Source organism: Mus caroli, chromosome 14 (assembly GCF_900094665.2).
Source record: "Mus caroli chromosome 14, CAROLI_EIJ_v1.1, whole genome shotgun sequence".
NCBI lineage: Eukaryota > Metazoa > Chordata > Mammalia > Rodentia > Muridae > Mus > Mus caroli.
Window position 1 is genome coordinate 66,181,269 of NC_034583.1, and position 15,914 is coordinate 66,197,182.

General features: G+C 37.7%; 1 protein-coding gene across 4 annotated transcripts in view; it reads left to right on the top strand.

Moving 5' to 3' along the window:
- Positions 1-15,914, top strand: part of Zc3h13 (zinc finger CCCH-type containing 13) — a 60,663-nt gene that overhangs the window by 1,252 nt on the left and 43,497 nt on the right. For 2 of the 4 annotated variants that reach the window (XM_021181997.2, XM_021181995.2), the window contains exons 2-4: positions 5,977-6,102; positions 6,560-6,669; positions 8,243-8,354. In XM_021181997.2, coding sequence (XP_021037656.1) covers positions 5,986-6,102; positions 6,560-6,669; positions 8,243-8,354 — 339 coding nt within the window. In that variant the 5' untranslated portion in view covers positions 5,977-5,985. The remainder of the gene's footprint in view (positions 1-5,976; positions 6,103-6,559; positions 6,670-8,242; positions 8,355-15,914) is intronic. The other 2 variants (XM_021181998.2, XM_021181996.2) reach the window with 1 other exon arrangement.

A 15,914-nucleotide genomic window follows, 5' to 3' on the forward strand; every position in this document is an offset into this window, starting at 1 on the left:
AATTTCTGTGCAAACGGTTGTGCCCTGAAACTTGAGTTTCAGTGTGAGCATCCGGTAGGATGTAGTTGATACCTACACATAGGGGGTGACTCAGATACCTAAATGTGCAGAAACTCAAATCCCTTCTAGAAGACGATGTTTTATATGCCTTCAATCATCTCTATACTTCTAATACATAGTGGAATGTAAATCCTATGTAAGTACTTTTATGCTAATTTTTACAAATAATGTAAATAAGGTTTGTATACAGTGTAGTTTTGGTTTTTGGGTTTTTTGTTGTTTTGTGTTGCTTTGGTTTTGGTTTTGTTTTTTTCCTGGATATGTTCAATCCAGGGATACAGCTTCTTTATTTGCTTTCTGTTTACTGGTGACTTGGAGTGAGCACTAACCTTTATTCTGAGTATATTCTCTGTTCTCAGCAGGCCGTACCACCCTGAACACCTGATCTCAGACGCTTATCGGGATTGGGCCTGATTAATGTCTAGATTGGAGACACTTACCTCAGTTTAATGTCTGTAATATAAATTTAGAATACTAAAGCACAGTATGATTTTTATATCAATGCATTATATTAAGTCATTAGTGTTAATTTATATTGGATTAAGCATACATTTTGAATTTAAATCTTGGTCTTTTTTAAAGATATATATATATATGTATTATATGTATATATTACTTATACATATATACATACACACACATATTTAGCTTAACAGGATTTGAATCCAAAATATACCTGGTTTTAAACATTTAGGATAAGGGAATTCAAAATTAGCATATTTTTTATTAACAAAATTTAAGAGGCCTTGAAAGCAATTACTTATTCAAGAAGAGCCACCTCTGTCCTGCTCCTTCCTCAGCCAGGTTGTTGGTATGGAACTCAGAGTATATTGTTCCCTGAAGAAGGGGAGCAGTTCTCATATTTGAGATGTATTTCCTCTTAATAGGCTCAGCATTATTGCCCCTGAATTTGAATTTTCTTCCTTTTTTTTTTTAATTGAAAGGAGATGATGAAAGTTCCAAATATTTATTACACTCCAGAGGAGACTAGATAAAGGAAAACAATTGCATAGTCATTTGGTTTTGATAACTCTTGTATTTGAGAAAGATGGAAGAAATAGGTGGTGATAGCCTTAACCAAAGAATAATTTGAATACCAAATGGAGGAACATCTTCAGGCAAGAGTCAGTTTAATAATAAGTGGTTGGTTTACAGTCTCTGATTGGAAAGACATTGGCATCTACAATTCTGGTTCTTTATGTCTGATAGTTCTCTTCCACTTTGAAATACTCATATCTGTCTCATTATGGTTTTTGTCTTTTAATCAAATTTAAACTCTACCCTTTTGTAGTATTCATCTTTCTTTGTGAACCCAGCATTTAGGATGGGAATTTTTGAGCTTTCAAAACATCAGTGATTACATGGTTTTGAGTTACATGGTCTAATATATGAAACAGAATTTTTTTGGTGTATTGCAGATTATATATTTATTTTCTGACAAATGAGATTTTAAATTATACTATCTTCTGTGCAAACAAAAAGCATTTATTCGTGCACAGTTATAACTGTGTGATTACTAATGTTGAGGATAATATCATATTGTGGATTGCTAGTAGAAGTTCTTAGGTTGACGATGTATTAATCAATTGTATTACTGTAATGAAATTCCTTATACAGGATACATAGGAAGAAAAGAAAGCTTATTTTGACTTCCGGCTATAGAGATTTATGTCCAAGGTTGGATCCATTGCTTTGGGTTCTTGGGTGTGTAGCACAACCACAAAGTGGACTTAGAGGGAGAGATGAACAGATTAGTTTTACAACCTCCTTTGAAAGTGTCCCTTTGCCTCATGATGCAAGGATTCCCTGTTATGCCTTACCTCTTAAAAGGTCCATAGCACCTCCTGCTACCACCACACTGAGGACCAAGGCTTTACTGACAGTCTCTGCAGGGGGAGAAGCATTCATCCAACCTTTACTGACAGTCTCTGCAGGGGGAGAGGCATTCATCCAACCTTTAGCAAATGATCAGAGGTGTTCATTCCAGAACCATTGATCCAGAATCTAAGAAGCTGAAGCAGGAAGATTCATTCTAGGTGGATATCTTTCATTCTTAATTTTACTTTTTGTGCCTCATGTTATAGTCCTCTCTCTAATCTAGACCTGTTACCAAAATACAGTGTGATTGTAGGACAGAATCCAGCACTGTAGGATTCTAAGGTAAAAGGATATATCTTTTATTTCATTGTATTTCTTTCCCCCTTAGTTCGGAAGGCTGAGTAGTAGTTGGGAAATGACCCTATAGGTGAGCTCTTTTGTTTTTTAGAATTGTTTATTTTATTTTTGTTTTATGTATATGAGTGTTTTGTCTGGATGTATGTATGTGCACCACATGTGTGCCTGGTGCCTGAGGAGGCCAGAAGAGGGTCTTGGATCCCCTGGAACTGGAGCTATGGATGGTTGTGAGTTACTATGTGGGTGCTGGGAGTTGAACAGTGGTCCTCTACTAGAGCAACAAGGGCTTTTAACTGCTGAGCCACCTCTGCAGCCCCTGCAGGTGACTCTTGAGACATTCTTCATGCCATCTGTAAAAGCAGTGTTTGTATGGGAAGTAGCTTGTCACTGGTAAAAGTACAAGCCCGGCCTGGTGTGGCTTATGCGTTGGGATCTGTAGCTCTTCCTTCATTGGTGTAACATTCTAGTGGGCTCTAGACATCCAGGATCGGAGAGAAGCTGTGAAGCCAGGCACTGCAGCAGTAGGTCAGGGAGGAGAGCAGTAATGTCTAAATGGAATGACAGCATTAAAGACGTAGTAGAGCAAGGCAAACTGGGGTCCCTTAGAAGACCAAGAAAGGAGATGGCAGAAGATCAGTACTTCAGCTATAGGAATAAATAGTGTTTAACCAGGATTCCCTAGAGCAGTGCTTCTCAGCCTTCCTAATGATGTGACCCTGTAATAAAGTGGCCACCCAATCATAAAATTATTTTGTTCATACTTCATAACTATAATTTTGCTACCATTATGAATCATAGTGTAAATATCTGATATGCTGGCTATCTGATATGCAACTCATCTCTGAGTCAAGAACTACTGCTATAGAGGAACAATGGATAGAATTTAGGCTGAAGTCCAGCTTGTCCAACAGTGGCTGTCCAATGGAAAGTCCAAGAATTAAGTGGTCGTTCAGTGCACAAGGCTGCATGTCTCAGCTGGTCTTCAGTATACAGCAGGCAAAGAACAAACACTTCCTTTTTGTCCCTGCCACAGGAAGGTGTGGTCTAGATTTAAGGTAGATCTTCCTACCTCAAAACATCTGGATTTAGATAGGTCTTCCCACTTTATAAATCTCAATCAAGGAAAATTTCACACTGATGTACCCAGCCCCTTGAGTTTTACTTATTCCAGATATAGTCAAGTTGACAAACAAGAACAGCATCACAAATACCTTTGTGGTACTGGTGGAACTTGTTAGTCACATCGAGGATAGGAATACTGGGAGGCAGAGCTAACCTATTTTCACTGGTAGTATTGTGGAGGGAAATGTAAAGTTAAAGTTAGTGTTCTGGAGGCAGGATTGTAGGATGAGACCATGTACTTAAGAGGAAAAGATTTGCATTATTTTTAGGTTCTGAATAGCTAGTTTATAGGGGACTTGGAATCTGTAAGTTTTAGTAGTTTTGCTAAATGCTTGAGGATCATGATGTGTGCTTATATATTGATTGATATATTTTAGTGGAACATTTGTATGTTCAAACTTTTCCAATTTTGAGTAAGTGTGTGTGTGTGGGGGTTGTCTGTTGTTTTGTGTTTTGGGGGGGTTTTGTTTTGTTTTATTTTTTTCAAGACACAACATCTCTCTGTAGCCCTGACTGTTTTAGAACTCACTCTTGTAGACCAGGCTGGCATTAGATCTGCTGGCCTTTCCCTCCCAAGTGCTAGGAATAAAAGTGTGTACCACCAGGCTCAGCTAACATACATTTACTCCTTACTGCCTTCTACATAGATAGAAATTGTCCATTTCTAGGTGTTATTCTCAGTTAATCAAAGCTTTTGTTTTCTAGGTCTTTTTCTACACCACTTCTCTAAGTTTTCAGTTCTTTCATGCTCTGTTCCATAATCAACTAGATATATGAACTGCTGTGTCTTCTTCTGCACATTTATATTTGGGCTGAGGATGAGTTTGAGAGAAATTAAAGATATATATTATACTGATGTTAATTTATATCTGGCTCATTTGCTGTCTTGGAGAATGGCTTGTACAACTGATTTTGTTCATGTATGTGATATTCTAAACTCTTCAAGGTATATAATTACTTCAGAGTTATTTCCCAATTTTTATTATATTAAAAGAATGGTTACATTTTATGTTAAAGAGTTAGTAATATAATATATAAACTTCCCAGTTAAATCTACCTTGATTTGCCATCTTTTTTCACTTGTCAAACTTTTTTCTAACTTTTGAATGTATCAGAATGTGACCTAAATGGCCTAATTAAATGAAATATTTTTATAATCACTATTGAATTTTTGGCTTTATTTTTATATTTCAGGATATTTTATCTGTTTTCTTTTTGTTGTTTTCAAAACAGCGTTATACTATTAATCCCAGGCTGACCTTGAACTCACTATGTAATCCAGGCTGGCCTGAATTTACAGTCCTCTTGCCTTAGTCTTCTTTCTGAGTGCTAGGTTTACAGGCCTGCCCCACCACACACTCAGCTGCTACTGATGTGATTTCCTGTCCAGTAATACGTATTTATTTTGAAATCATTAGAGATTGTCTGTGATCTTGATAAAGACAGGTTCTGCTGCTGGGGAATGTAGCGTAGTGGAGAGTGTCGTCGGGAAGCCCTGTGTTCAATGCCTAGTGCTGCATACAGATTCAGGCGTGGGTGCTTGGGATTGCAGAAATCAGTGGAGGCAGAAGGATAGGAAACTCAAGATCATCCTTTGCTGTATATTGAACTTGAGGCCAAAGTGGGCTACGTGAGACCTTGACTCAAGCACACAGGATTAGTTACTGTGTATCAAATAGAACTTACCTTTTTTTTTTTTTTTAAAGCTTCTAGGGCTCTTTCTAATCACGTGACAGTTAGGTGATGTAAAGTGTCTCCTAGTTCGCTCCTTTGCTTTTGCTCACAGAGTTTTCCCTTAAGTAAATCAGTACCAATTATTTCTTGGTCTGGGATTTGTTTTCTAACGTGTGCTGTCTCCTGAATTTTCACTTTCAATTCAATAATTGGATTAGTTTTCTGATTATAGTTCTAGGTTTTTAATGCTTTGTTTAGCTTTTATCTACTGTTGTCATTTGATTTTTTTCATTACCTTTAGCAGCTTTGACTTTCATCAGCATGTGTTAGAAACCTTGGGCAATTTTGGTTTCAATGTTACCGAAAAATTAATATTTTTAATCAGATTTTCTGTGACCTCTGTAGCAAAGAATTTTTAAGTAATGTCCACTTTTCTTCTATACTGTTTGTTTGTTTGTTTTACTTTTGGCTTTCTTCCAGACATAACTAGGCTGTGACCTAGAGATTCTCCTGCCTCAGCTTCCTGAGGACAGAGATTACTAACATGTAGTGTGGCACATGGACCCAGACAGTTCCATACTCATTTAAAACAGTACTTCTGTAGCAACTTAAACAGTTAATCAGTTGTTCCTTCCCCTACAGGACAGGCCTACTAAACTTTACAACACTTTTTAAATGTTTAAGTAACATTTGAACTTGAATGTCCAGTACAGAGGAGACACAGGTCAACCAACAGTCTCCAGAGTTCTTGGGCGCATAGAAGGCAAGCACCATCTTTGTTTAGTGGTGTCTTCTTTCAGTATCTTTCTGTCCACCCCCTGCCTCAAGAGAAAAAAAATCTCCATTTTTAGGTTTTACTTATAGCTTTGTCTGTTTGAAGTTTTAGGCTCAGGTGTGTAAAATTGAAAGATTTTACAGTTTTAACCCTCTCTCTTTTGGTTAAAGTAGTTCAAAATGTCAAAAATTAGGAGAAAGGTCACAGTGGAAAACACCAAGACCATATCTGAGAGTACATCCCGAAGACCTAGCGTATTTGAGAGGCTTGGCCCCAGCACTGGAAGCACAACAGAGGTGAGTTGTTGCTACTGCGGGTTCAGGACACTTATTGGAAGGGACTAGGAGTGTGGTGTCGTGGCAGAGTCCTTACCTAGCACGGATAAAGAGGCCCTGGCCTCCATCCTGTGTACTGGGGGGAAACATTTAAAATACTATGTGTTTTGTCATGGGTTTGGCTTAGCAAATTTTATTTTATAAAAGGAAATAAAAGGAAGGGTTAAGGTTTGTGAAGTTCTCATTATATATTTTTGTATGTTCAATTATACAATGTATTTCGAGCATATTAATACCCTATTCCAGGAACTACTCTCTACCTAAACACACACACACCTTCCTGGGGTTTCTCATTCCCTTATGGTGTTATTATTATTGGAGTGGCATATGCTTAGCTGGCATTTGGGTCTCTCTGACTTGATTTTGCCCTGGTACCATCTTTTCTCCAGACATTTACATAGTAATATTTGCCTCACAGACACAGTGCCGTAACTGGCTGAAGACTGGCAGCTGCCTCTATGGGAACACATGTAGGTTCATACATGGCCCTTCACCTCGTGGGAAAGGCTACAGCAGCAATTACAGAAGGTAACCTGAGAACTCAGATATTTTGTAGTTTAGAGTAAAAATATGAAATAAAACCATATATTTGGTCGGATTTTCTGTTTTGGGATAGTCTTCTTATTTTGGTTGTTACTGTTAAGATTAATAAAACTTTAGCTTTAAAGTGTACGTGTTTACATGCTTTAGTAGTAGATCCATTTTTCAATGTGTATATTCAAATCATTGAACACCTGTGGAGAGACTGAGTCTGGGAAAGAACAGCCCCTAAAGAGCCCCTACCTGACACAGCCCCAGGTGTGTATTAAATTTCTGCTTAGGCACAACTCAGACATTTGAGAGAGTTTACTTTTCGTAAACGAGTAAAATTTAAATAAGGTTCAGTTGTAATTTTCTACAGGCATTTTAAATTCATACCTTATACAAGCTTTGTTATAAAATCTACTTGCCAACCCTCTTGGGGCACTGTGTTAATATAAATGCACTTAGGGGCAGGAGTGATAGGCCAGTGGTTAAGATCCCTGACTGCTTTTCTAGAAGACCTGGGTTTAGTTCCCAGCACCCACAGGGTAGCTAACAGTCATCTGTAAGTGCAGTCCTGGGGGACCCAGTGTCATTTTCTGGCTTTAGGCACCAGTCATGTACATGATGCACAGTCATGCAAAAAAATATCCATACACATAAAGCAAACAAATAATTTTAAAAAATTAAGTGTGTTTCTATGTGGATAAACATTTCCTCTGCAGAACTCTATTTGCCTTTGATAGAAACTTGGCTAAACTTAACTTGCACAGTGAAGATGTTGTTAGGATTCCCTTTGTCTCCTTTTGATGACTTTGCAATAATTTTTAAAGTTAACATGCATAGCATTTTTTACAGAAATAATTTAATTGGTAAACAAAGAGTTTACCTAATCCTGAAATTGTGTGTGTTGATTGCTTTGTCTACATCAGTAGCCGGAAAACTGAATGTGAAAATTAGTGACGGGAGATTTTTAAGTGTGTGTTTGTGTTCACTCATGTGGGCACTCCACATTTGAATGTGAAGGTCAGAGGACAGCTTTTGGGAGTCTGTTTTCTTCTTTAGGCGTGAATGGCCGTCATTTTTACCTACTAAGCCATCTATGGCTATCATTTTTAAGGTGCATAAAGTAATTTTTAGTTAGTAGTTTATGCAACTACATACATATCTGTGGATGGGAATGCTATTATCTCTGAAATAACTTTGCTACTTTATAACTTAGCCTTTCTCTTACTCTCCTTCATCTACAATATGTCTGCTAAATTTAGGTGGTGAACAGGAGGTAACTCAAGCTGCTATCTACACACTCACTTTCTTTAGTACATACATTGCTTCTTTTTCATATTACCAATACTTAACACACAATGGAAGTTAACATGCATCTTGAATGGCATTAGGAGAAACTTGTAAATATTTCTCATATTTTAAAATATTACTGTTTAATAAGCTGAAACATTATTTTTCAGAAGTTTAGGCACCAAAGACAGAAAAATTATGTTAGTCTTTATGAAGTTATTTATAGTATTCTTATAAAACATCATAGAAATACAGATTTTTGTTGTTTTGTTTTGTATCACAGGTCACCAGAAAGACCCACAGGTGACCTCAGAGAAAGAATGAAGAATAAGCGTCAGGATGTGGATTCTGAATCCCAGAAGCGGAACACAGAGGAGCCATCCTCACCTGTTAGGGTAGGCATAAAATTTGTAAAACCCACTTAAGTTTCAGTGGTCATTTATTTCATAAACTCCATTTTAAATATTAAGTTGCGTGACTTAATATGCTATAAATCTATAATTACACATGACAATATCCTGTGTGAATAAATAATTTTCTATGTACTTAAAATGACCAGCAGAGCTTAGCTGAACTTAAAAGGGTTTGTATGATCTGGGAACTCATGAGTATCTAAATACAGGCTACAGTTGTGAAGTTATCCCCGTGGAAAAGAAATCCCATCTCTTCTGTCAATCACTCCTGTTGCCCCACTGACCATGAGCCCTAGACAGTCATGAAATCACTTCTTTTTTATAAAGTGTCTACTCTTTGTGCTTCTTTAAATAAATCCTATAAGGTGTTACCTCTCTTGCGTATCCTCCTTAGTTTTTAATATTTATGGAAGATTGTTCTTTTGTCTTTTTTTCTAAGAATATTCCATTAGCATTCTGTATTCTCTTTTTCATTTATCATTGATGGATATTTGGGTTCTTTCCTCTTTCCCCCCATAATGTGAGTGAGAAGATTCATGTACAAGTCTTTTGTTAGCACAAGTTTATTTTTCTTGGTTTTATCCCAGGGAACAGAATCGCTGAATACATGGTCTGTTGGTTTCTTTTCTGTTGCTGTGACAAAGTGCCTGTCAGGAGGAGGCTTATTTTGGCCTAGAGTTTGAGGGTGCCATGTGCATCATGGCAGGGCTGGGGGTGGGGGGGTAGGGGCTGGGGAAGGGGCACACTTGGTCCCTTGCACTCACAGCCGGCAGGCAGGCAGGCAGGCCGGCCAGGAACATCAGACTGGGCTCAGTTCCCTTTCTTCTTGGTACTCAGTTCAGGATTCCTAATGCTTTGTACATGTTGTGATGACCCCAACCATAAAATTATTTTGTTGCTACTTATAACTATAATTTTGCTTTGTTGAATTGTAATATAAATATCTGATATGCAGGATATCTGTTATATGACCCCTATGAAAGGATGGCTCGACCCTCAAAGGGGCTGTGACTCCCAGGGTCAGAGCCACTGTGCTAGCCGGCCATTTAGAGATTGCATTGCTTTTATATGAAGGTTCCAGCTCCTTCAGTTTTCCCAGCTCCAAATTGCAGGTTTGCTTTAATAGCCAAGGATGTCAAGCATCATGCACATACTCACTGGCTCTTGATACACAGTTGGAGAAGTTCTGCCCAGCTTTTAAAATTGAGCTGTAAGAGTTCTTTATATTTTGAGTATAGGTAAAATATATTTTTGAAGGTTTCAAGTGTTTTATTCTTTTTTTTTTTTTTAGTTAGTAGTAATGTGAAATAATTATGTATGTATTTATATACCATCAGACTCCTAGTATAAAGAATTTTGCTTTACTAATGTTTAATAAAAATACAAGTAATTTCTTTGTAAGTTAAAAACAGCAAAAAAATAGATTTCTGTTTTAAAATTTTATGTTTTTTAAACTATTTTATTCTAAATAACTTAAAACTTAAAAAGAGTTATCAGGATTAGCATATAATTTCTGTTTGCTTTCATTTTTTAGGTACCTAAAAGACATTTTCTACCATTTTGTGCATTGTTGTTACATTTTTAAAAATTTTTTCCAAGTTAAGGGCAGTGTCTAACTATGTCTCTTGACCTGTTCTGACACCAGGCTGCTGGGCTCAGGCAATCTTTTGGCCTCTGTCTCTCCTGAGGCTGGTACTACGTAGGCTCTCAGCACCACACATAGCTCTCACTGCCGTGTGAGCTCACATGCTGGTTTTCTTTGTCACTCTCCACTGTGTTAAAGACAAAGAGTGAAAAATGCTTGTTAAAAATGTTTGAGAGTTTCACACATGTGTATAACAATGTTTCAATCGGATCCCTCCACCAGCTCCTACCCTTTACCCCAACCTTCCAGTAACCTTTCTTTCCCAACCTCATGTACTCCTTGTCTAACCCCACTCAGTGCACCTAGTGCTGCCTGGCATTTAAATAGACACCCTGTGTTGAGACAGGGCATATCACTGAACCCAAAGCTCACCATTTTGGCTTAACTGGCTGGCCATTGCACCCCTGGAGACAGGGATCCATCGGTCTCTAGTCTCCAGTACTGCGTTACAGATGTGTTCCACCATCCAGTATTTACGTGGGAGCTAGAGATCAGACCTCACATCCTTATGCTTGGTCACCAAGCACTGTGCTAAGCCACCTCCCAGTCCCCTGTCTTCACATTGATCCTGGTCTTTAAAACTCAAAAAATTTTGATTTTTATGAAATTCAGATTACTTCTTTATTAAATTTTATAGTTGTTTACTCTGTAGGTGTTATTTGAGAAATTTTTATGATACAAAGTCATAAATATTTATGACTTTTATGTTTTTAATATAAAATATAAATAATATCAAGAGTAAAATGTCATTAAATATTAAAGGAATGAGCTCTGAACCTCTTCCCTCCCCCTATGTATTTGTGTGTCTGTGTCTGTATGTATATGCACATCTGATTCCTTAAAACTTAACTCTTCTGAGATCACATGACAGGCTGTAGCATTGACCACATGAACTATAATTAGTTAATGTAAGGGACAGACACAAGGATTTACAATGCGAACACAGCACCTCTAGGTATGACTAGCTAAACTCTCTGTCAGTTTCCTCCTCTATAAATTAGGAACTAGCTTTGTTGGTATGTTATGATGACGGAGTAGGATTCTATGCTGACTATTTAATAAATGGCATATAGTGGTATTAAAATAGCTCTTCTGTTCTCCAATTTAAATAGACTTTAGTCTGTTAACAGGAATTGGATGTGAGCATTAATTTAGGTTGTTAACGAATATTTAAGCATATATATTGTTATAAAGGCTTATATGTTCAGATCACGTTAGTAGATGGCAAAGTTGGCTATTAAGAAATTTAAAGTCTGGGGTTGGAGAGGGCTTAGCCTTTAAGAGCACTGGCTGCTCTTCCAGAGGACCTGAGTACAATTCCCAGCAACCACATGGTGACCCACAACCTTCTATAACTCCAGCCGCAAGGAATTTGATGCCCTCTTCTGTTCTGTAAAGGCACCAGATACGCAAGTGATTTGCAGACATATATCCAGGCAAAACACTTATTCATGTAAAATGAGTAAACCTTAAAAGAAAAACAAGGAAAGCTTGTTTCTGAGGACATCCTCAAAGGCCCTGAGCGTCATATTTATGAGTGTCAAGAGTGGCAAGGTAGGAGGGAATTTAGGGTTTAAGTAAACAGCAACTTTAATTGGGTAGCATTTTTGGGTTTGTGAGTTTTGGGTGTTCTGCATGACAGATGAACAGAGTCCACCTCTGGAGTGTTCAGCAGCTTGTGATGCTTTCTTCATGCAGTGACTTCCTGTTGGAGGAGATCAGATTGGTTTTAGGGTCTGGATAGCACAGGCAGAGGTAAGATAGGCATGTGGTTTTTCAGAATTAACAGATTCACTTTTTTGTCACTGATATTTACTCCAGTATGTCTAAATTATAAGGTTGCTGGATTATCCTTGATTCTGTGAGGAGACAGCTTCATAAATAAAATTTGTAATTCCATAATCAGAGATGTAAGCAAAGTGCATAATGGACAAAGTAAACAACTCCCTGCAAAACCAGAAAGAAAACATTGCCCAGGGAAGGATAGGTTTGTGGGTGAGAAGAGAAAAAGAGAGGGAAAAAGAATGCTATGAAGGACTAATGTGCTTGAAGAACTGTGATACTGTATGCTTGTGTCCTGCTGTAGCATCTGAACATAGGCTGAGGGTTGACTAGATAGCTGTTCAGTTCACTTAAGTAAGCGGAGTACTGATGTGCACACTCGGGCCTGGTGGCTTGTCTCAATTGAAACGTGCTGTGAGTATCACACATGCACTGAGTTTCAGCCACTCAGAACGGAAAGTAAGTAAAGGTCGCTTTCCCCTGGTTTGACAGGGAGATGACAGATGCGATGTACTGACTTAAAGAGGATGTGTTAACGTTTCCCTTTACCTGCTCTGTGTTTCCTTCTGATGTAGCAGTGAAGAGTTGTAAGGTTGCCGGTGTACTTGCATATGTCCAAGAGAGGCAGCCTTCTGGGTCTGAACTGAGCTCAGCCCAGTCGACCTAGATCAATGAGGGCCTTAGTCAAGCTTGAATAAGGACTTTACTTTAATGCATCTATAGAACATTTCAAATATAGTAATTGAATTTTATTTTATTCTCTAACAGAGGCTTATTATTTTACAAAACTTGAGCATAGCAAATAAATTAGCATTGAGAGCAAAAGTGACCCCTGAATATAGTCAGTGGGAATATTTAAGCATTTGTTTATGATAAAGGTATAAATGTGTTCTAGGAACTGTCCCTTCAGAGAAGCTGTGTAGCTAAATTTACGAGTAGGTTAAATAGTTCATTGTAATAGGAAAGTGTCTGTTAGGCTTAGAGACTCTCTCCTCTGGACAGATGCACAGAAGAACAGTGGCTTAGGTTTGCCTTTATATATTAATGCTTATTTCTTTAGTTTCTAGCGTGCTAAAATAAATACAAGATTTATCATTTGAGCTTGTTTTATGTTTTGTTTTGTGGGGTTTCTTTTGTTTTGAGACAGACTCTGATACTTTAAGTCAGAGTGGCCTCAAAATCCTCCAGCTTTAGCCTTGACTGTCACCAAGCCTAGCTTTGATGTTCATTTAGATGTTAATTAATTCAGCGACTTTACTCTGTCATTTTTATGACCATTTCTTGTTCGTACAGTGAACATTTCAGAGGTTTTTATTCTTTTGAAACGCAGAGTGATAATCCCTTTCCATTCTCCAAAATTGTCAGTTACTTTAATTTTCAGCTCTCAATCTGATTATGTATCTTCAGATAGAAAATCTGCTTTAGACTTGATATTATCATGGATCAGTTTAATTTGGCTATTATTTAAATTACTTTTTCAGGTGTTACTGTGTAGGGGGAAATCAAGATGAGTGGCCAATATCTGGCCTATTCCTGGTGCATTATTCTGATGTCATGCACATGCATTAGGTCTTTTCCTATTCTTAGTTGCCAAGTTCTGTCCTATTATGTGTCCAGTGTGGTGTGTTTGTATACATGTCTAGCACATTGTGTCTGGGAGAGGTTTCTTCCAGAATTCTCGCTTGGCTGAAAGTTTTGTTTTACAGTCCCCTCTGAAACTGTTTTCCTTACCCCCGCCCTAGCCTTGTCCTTGTTCCTCTTCTATCTATACCTGGAGGTTTATGACTAGATGAGAAAAGCCTGACCATGGCTGATGTCGTAATTCTCTCTGTACTAGTTGCTATAAAAGTTCTACCAGGTAACATGTTTGTATCTGCTTATATTCCTGCTCCTAGCCTACTTGTTTCCTTCCAGTAAACACTCATTTGATAGTTTACCCCAGCAATCAGCTTCCTAAACTGTTAACGTAGTGCCTTCCTTCTTTTTCTATTTTGCACAATGTTTTTCTCTTTCTAAAGAATTCGTACTTGTATTTCTCTACTTGATTTTTAGCATAAATTGTGTTATATGGGAACAGGTACCTTACTATTACAGAATTAAAGCAAGGTCAGGAGGCTTACTCAGAGTGTGGTCAGGAACTCTCAACCTTCTGCCTTAAAGCCTCCCACTGCTACAGTCCTGCTTACTTCAGCAGCTGTGGGTCCATTCCCTTCTCTCTCCTGATTCCATATGTATGTGTGTGTGTGTGCTTCTAGTGACTGCCTGTCGCTATGTTGAGCTAAATCTGTGTTCTTGCTGATGTCTTCATCTTTAATTTATCCCATTGTTAGTCAACAAAGTATTACAGTACAATCAATATACAAAATATTTCTGTCAGCTCTAAATAAGTCTCTATTTTCCACCCTAAACTCAGTCTTGAAATGTTCAGATTTGCCATTTGACTGGAATCCTGTATTATATCTCCCAGTCTTGATTCTTTTCATGTAATTAATACTTTTAAGCTTCAACCACATTGTTGTATCCATACTTTGGGGTTTCCAGGTTTGGGTTATTTAAATAGATCTTAGGAATGAGGGTCTAAGCCTCTACATGAGTGAGCCGGCATGTGGTGGCTGTAGTTGTCTTTGCTGAGGGCTAATTATGCTGCACATCTTTTAATAATTTTTGGCTCTTTGTTTTAACACTCACACACCTTTGATTGGCTCATTGTTTTGTGTTTTGCTGGGTTTTTTTTTTTTAACATATTAGGATCTTTGTCTTTTTACACACTTGTAATTCTTAGATTCTGGTTACCAGTCCTTTGTGAAATGTATGTATTGTTGCAAGTGTGTTTTCCCAGTGTGTGGCTCTCCTCTTCGTTTATCTTGTGTTGTTTTGACACCTACCTCCTTAGTAGTTAGAGTAGTTCCTTCATTTCCTTTAAATTAATGTGCCTAGCACGTTGTATACATTTTTCCTTCTTCATTGAGACACTTAGACCAGAAGTCCTGGTCTCTTATAGCTGTATCAGACACTGAATACTTAGAGGCTCACTACTGTTAGATTAGGCATAGTTTTTAAGGCCTTTCATGAAACATGATCAGGAAGTATATATTTTCTCTTACAAACAAACAAGCTCTAATCATTCAGATCTAGGATTTCAGGTCTTTTATAATTGTATTGCTTTCTTGTTCAGAAAATTCTAGTCCCCCTTTACATTTATTACCCGTTTTATATTTAGTGGTTTCACAGCAACAATTAACAATAGTATTACTAGCAAGGTGTTACATTTTGCATGTAGAATGTCCATGTGTTTGAAAGCTTGGTCCTCAGCTGAAAGCAGTCTGAGTGAATTATAAGGATGTTTGATCTTTTGACATTGCAACTCAATATTTACAAAGATCATTCCAGAACTAGACAATAGAATTACAAAAACAAAACAATAAACAAACAAACACCTCTTTGCAATGTTTTAAGTAAGTTTATGACTAGGGAGTGAGAAACCTGTTCTTGTGTAGCCTGTGCTACCCTTGAACTCTTGCTCCACCAGTCTAAGTAGCACTGCAGTTAAGAGCAAATGTCACTGCTCTGAGTTGCATTCCTAGCTATCTTTGGGCTCCTGTATCTGGCAAGCTGGACATGCCCCAGATGGAGAGCTGGGCTGTAGAGCTGATTCACATGGAGGAAGTGGGTCTCTGAGGTGGGCCTTCTGGGTTCTAGCCCATCCCTACATCCTGTCTGGTCTCTGCTTCTTAATCTATGTTTGGATCACTGTTTCTTCTAACCCACTGTGGGCTGTACCCCCAAAGTATGAACCCAAATAAACTTCTCCAGTGTTTAGTTGTTTTTGTCCAGTCTGTGTCATAGAAATGAGAGAGTAATTAATGCCTAGGCTATTGAAAAGTTAAATTTCTTTGCAGTTCTTACGATATGCCTTGATGCCTTGTTTAGGATATACCAGCCAATATATGTCTGACCATTAGGAATTTAGTTATTGTATTTTTTTTTTTTTTTTTTTTTTTTTTTTTTTTTTTTGGGGGGGTTTTTGAAAGAATGTTGGTAGTGGATAAGTTCATAAAAAATATATTGTTTTGTGTTTTTTGTTTTTTGAGACAGGGTTTCTCTGTATGGCCCTG